This window comes from Apis dorsata, unplaced genomic scaffold (genome assembly GCF_000469605.1).
Source record: "Apis dorsata unplaced genomic scaffold, Apis dorsata 1.3 scaffold_894, whole genome shotgun sequence".
NCBI classification, from domain to species: domain Eukaryota; kingdom Metazoa; phylum Arthropoda; class Insecta; order Hymenoptera; family Apidae; genus Apis; species Apis dorsata.
Genome location: NW_006264009.1, coordinates 17796 through 19019, shown reverse-complemented (window position 1 = coordinate 19019; position 1224 = coordinate 17796). Strand labels below are relative to the sequence as shown.

At 48.4% G+C, this 1224-nt stretch overlaps 1 protein-coding gene across 1 annotated transcript in view; it reads right to left on the bottom strand.

Annotated features, from left to right (window-relative positions):
* LOC102674319 (homeobox protein OTX1-like) overlaps positions 1-1224 on the bottom strand; it is a gene marked incomplete at its 5' end in the record, with an annotated part of 14088 nt that overhangs the window by 1092 nt on the left and 11772 nt on the right. The window contains one exon of the mRNA XM_031514105.1: positions 3-94. Within this exon, the coding sequence (XP_031369965.1) occupies positions 3-94 (92 nt within the window). The remainder of the gene's footprint in view (positions 1-2; positions 95-1224) is intronic.

Here is a 1224-nt window from a genome sequence, read left to right as displayed (position 1 = left end):
TCGAGGGCGAGGCTTGCTGCTGTTGCTGCTGCTGCTGTTGCTGCTGCTGCTGCAACTGTTGCCTGCACTTCGCCCGCCGATTCTTGAACCAGACCTGTGAAAACAAAAGGGGGAAGAAAAGGAAGATGGATTAAGTCTCGATCGAAATAATAATCTCGAGTGCGTCCGTGACGCACTTCGACGTATTTCCACGCTTTCCTTCTTATCGAGCGAGTGGAATCCGTTTCCGTGGGTCGGCGATACGAAACGGTAGCGTAGCGTAGAGGGTAGTATCTCGGTAGTGGGGCGGTGGCTTCTCTTTCGCGAGGGATCGCCCGAAAAGAAAAGGTGTCCCGCCACGAGGGATGGAGGAAGAACCGTTGGCAACCGTGGGGAGAGTTAATCGGTGCAATGGGAAAGTAATCGCGGGCGGGCGGCCGTAACATTTCATTAAATCGTAACAATAACAACGAAGAGGAGGAGGGGAGAGAGGAGGGGTAGAGAAGAGTTCAGGGGCTTTTATACGCTTTTATACGTGTATACGAAAGTTTACACGCTCGCGCGTTTTCGTATACGTGTGTACTATCCCCCGGGATATTCACTTTGCCCAACGATGTTTGCCAGAACGCGTGCGCGAATTAAAATCTATCTATATGTATATACATAAACTACTAAAATCTATATGTATATACATATATATATGCACAACGATTTCTATTACTTTGACGTCGAATAATTTAAATTTCGAAAAACGACGTTCATCGTCGTAACGCGAATGTAATAACGCGCAGGAGGCTCGTGATACAAAAACGCTTTAAACGAAATTGGACTGAGTATAGTGCCGCTGCCCTACTAGAAAAGAAAGAAGGAGACCTTCTTTCTCCCCTGCCTTTCTGCCAAGAGACAAGGATACTGCCGAGCATGGACAAAAAAAAGAAAAAAAGTATCCCCCGTAGTAGGCCGCAAGTTTCGCTCTCCACGCAGACTTTCCCCCTCTTTCACTCCCCCTCACGCACCCTCTGTAATCCGGGCACACAATGTGGCCAGGGGTGCGATCCTATGAATCTATGCCCGTGCCTTTAAAAGCAAGATCCGCCTTTATTGTTGTTATTATCGGCCAGTATTGTAACAGTTGTTACGAAGAACGCGAATCGTCCAACCGTGTACCGGGATTTCCAGTCGCCATGAATCCAGTCGCGCTGAGTTGGGTCGAGTTGAGAACGGAAGGGAAAAGTATGGTCGCGT